This window comes from Carlito syrichta, unplaced genomic scaffold (assembly GCF_000164805.1).
Source record: "Carlito syrichta isolate Samal-C Ts95f unplaced genomic scaffold, Tarsius_syrichta-2.0.1 Scaffold303374, whole genome shotgun sequence".
Lineage (NCBI taxonomy): Eukaryota > Metazoa > Chordata > Mammalia > Primates > Tarsiidae > Carlito > Carlito syrichta.
In genome coordinates, this window is record NW_007247470.1 from 73326 (window position 1) to 75777 (window position 2452).

The 2452-nt window shown below is 44.7% G+C and overlaps 1 protein-coding gene across 1 annotated transcript in view; it reads right to left on the reverse strand.

Annotated features, from left to right (window-relative positions):
* The window catches only part of TNFRSF9 (TNF receptor superfamily member 9), an 18407-nt gene extending 16635 nt beyond the window's left edge, over positions 1–1772 (reverse strand). Inside the window, exons 1-2 of the mRNA XM_008058510.1 lie at positions 1673–1772; positions 886–993 (exon numbers count right to left, since the gene is read on the reverse strand). Of these exons, the coding sequence (XP_008056701.1) occupies positions 886–993; positions 1673–1772 (208 nt within the window). The remainder of the gene's footprint in view (positions 1–885; positions 994–1672) is intronic.
* Positions 1773–2452: the final 680 nt, after the last annotated feature.

Sequence of the window (2452 nt, forward strand, 5' to 3'; positions counted from 1 at the left end):
GCCACTGCACTCCAGTCTGGGCGACAGAGTGAGACTCCAACTCAAAAGAAAAAATAAAAAGCTCAGAAGGCACAGTGGCGCTTGCTTGTAATCTCAGTGCTTTGGGAAGCCAAGGCTAGAGGGTCATTTGAGGCCTGGAGTTGAGACCAGCTTGGGCAACATAGGAAGACCCATCTTTCTTTTTTTCATTTTTTATTGAGGTCTCACTCTGTAACCCAGACTGGAGTGCCATGGCCCAATCACAGCTCACCATAACCTCGACATCCTGGACCATCCACCTCAGCCTCCCGAATAGCTGGGACTGTGGGCACATTACACTATGCTCAGCAAATTTTTTTACTTTTTGTGGAGACATGGTCTCACTATGTTGCCTAGGCTGCAAGACCTCATCTCTACAAAACATAAAAATTTTAAAAACTCAATCCACGTCGGGCACGGTGGCTCATGCCTGTAATCCCAGCACTTTGGGAGGTGAAGGCGAGATGATTGCCTAAGCTCCTGGGTTTGAGACCAGCCTGGGCAACTTGATGAGACTGTCACTACAATAAACCAAAAATGTAGCCAGGTGTGATGGCGCATGTCTGTAGTTTCAGCTACTTGGAAGGCTGAGGTGGAAGGACCCATCTGAGCCCGGTGGGTTGTGGCTGCGGAGGCCGTGAGTGTGCCACTGCACTCCAGCCTGGGCGACAGGGTGAGACTCCGACTTAAACAAAAACAAAACCAAAAAAATCTCAACCCACGAAGAAATACTGGGTCTGCCCATTGACCCAGAGGACTCAGTGTCTTTGACACTTAAGATTTTCAGTAGAGATCAATCAGTAAATAGGAAATAAAAGCTTGTCTTTCAACAGCCTCTGGATGAAGAAAATGTCTTTGATAGCCTACCTACACATTGCTTGCATATGTTGCAGTGCCTCTGTCCACTCGTGCTGGAGAAACTATTTGAAGGGCAGGGGATGCAAATCGAATTGTTGTTCTTCCCACAGAAGGTACCTAAGGAAGGCAGATACTGGCTGCACATGTCTGACAATGCACAAGCGTCACCAAAGGCATTGTGATGTTTACCAGGAAACCAGAGTATAAAGAATGATTCATTTTCTACACGCCACAGTGATGGGCATTCTTCAGATTGACTTTTTAAAATTGTGCACTTGCCAGACTACCCTTGGTGTAATCACAGAATTAGTAATAACAAAATACAGATATTGTAACAAATACATCAGCAGAAAGAAAAGACTTGACTTTATCTGTTAAATGAAACAGATTCTCTCCGTTGATCCAAGAGGTCAGTGTCCTCCCACAGCTATGCTGAAAAGTGAATGTGACTGGCTTTTGCCCCACTCTGTTAAGCTCTCTGCCACCTGCTCATTCCCTGCTGTGCCCCCAGTCTGAGCACAAAACCTTACATGCCAAACTAACATTGTTTGAGGATTTTACACACCCCTCCTGCGATCCCCTCAGCCAGCCTGTGAGGTAGGTTCTCTGATCATCCCGGATGACATCACGGAGCCACGGGATATGGTCACACAGCTAATATGTAGCATCCAACACATACGTGTAAAGGAAGGAATAAAAGATGATTAGAGGGGAACTCATGAACCCTGACTACTGGACTGACTGAACCATGTTTCCAACAGACCTGATCAAATGCACGTGTGACTGTGGTACTCACCAGCCGGGCAATTACTGCAGGAATCCTGCATTGATTTCGTCCTCTCAGGATTCATGACCAGCAACAGAGTGGCCACCAAGTGGTAATAGCCATTTCCCATGATGAAATCCTGCATAGATATGATTCTGGCAATGCAGATTTCAGAAGAATTTTAATCCGATTTGTTGGCCTTGCAACTGTCACTCTCTAAAAGGTAAACATTTACAAGGAAGGGCGGTTTCTCCTTTCAGAATTTTCTACATTTCAACCATTACTTGTACAATTCCACTAGGGAAAAAGCAATGATGGAATAGTAGTATGGATAAGTAGTCAATCCATAAAACTTCTACAAGACAAGTGTGATTACCCACATCGCTTTGTGCAGGTTTGCCAAAGGCTGAGAGTGCACTTTCCAGCATGTTCTGGCAAAATGCAGAAATAACAATAGCAAGAACTTTTGGGGACTTTCATAGGCACTTAGCATTAACATTCAGATTTTAGTGATGCCAGTTGCTTGCTACCCATGACATAAAGTCCTTACAAAGAGAAGTGAAGCAGCCAGTAGCATAGATAGTTCCCATTGAGGAGAAGATGCCACATGATCACTTTTCCCTTCAGCTGAACACCTACGTGCTGGCGCGTGGAAGGAACTCTACTCAACCCATCTTCACATTTTCTTAATCCTAGACATGAACTTGCCTGTGTTGAGATATGAAGCTTGGATGGCAACAAAACCAAAGAGTAAAAGATCTTTCAGGTCAAGTTCTTGATCTCTATTTAATGGGCTCTTGAAAAGAGAAG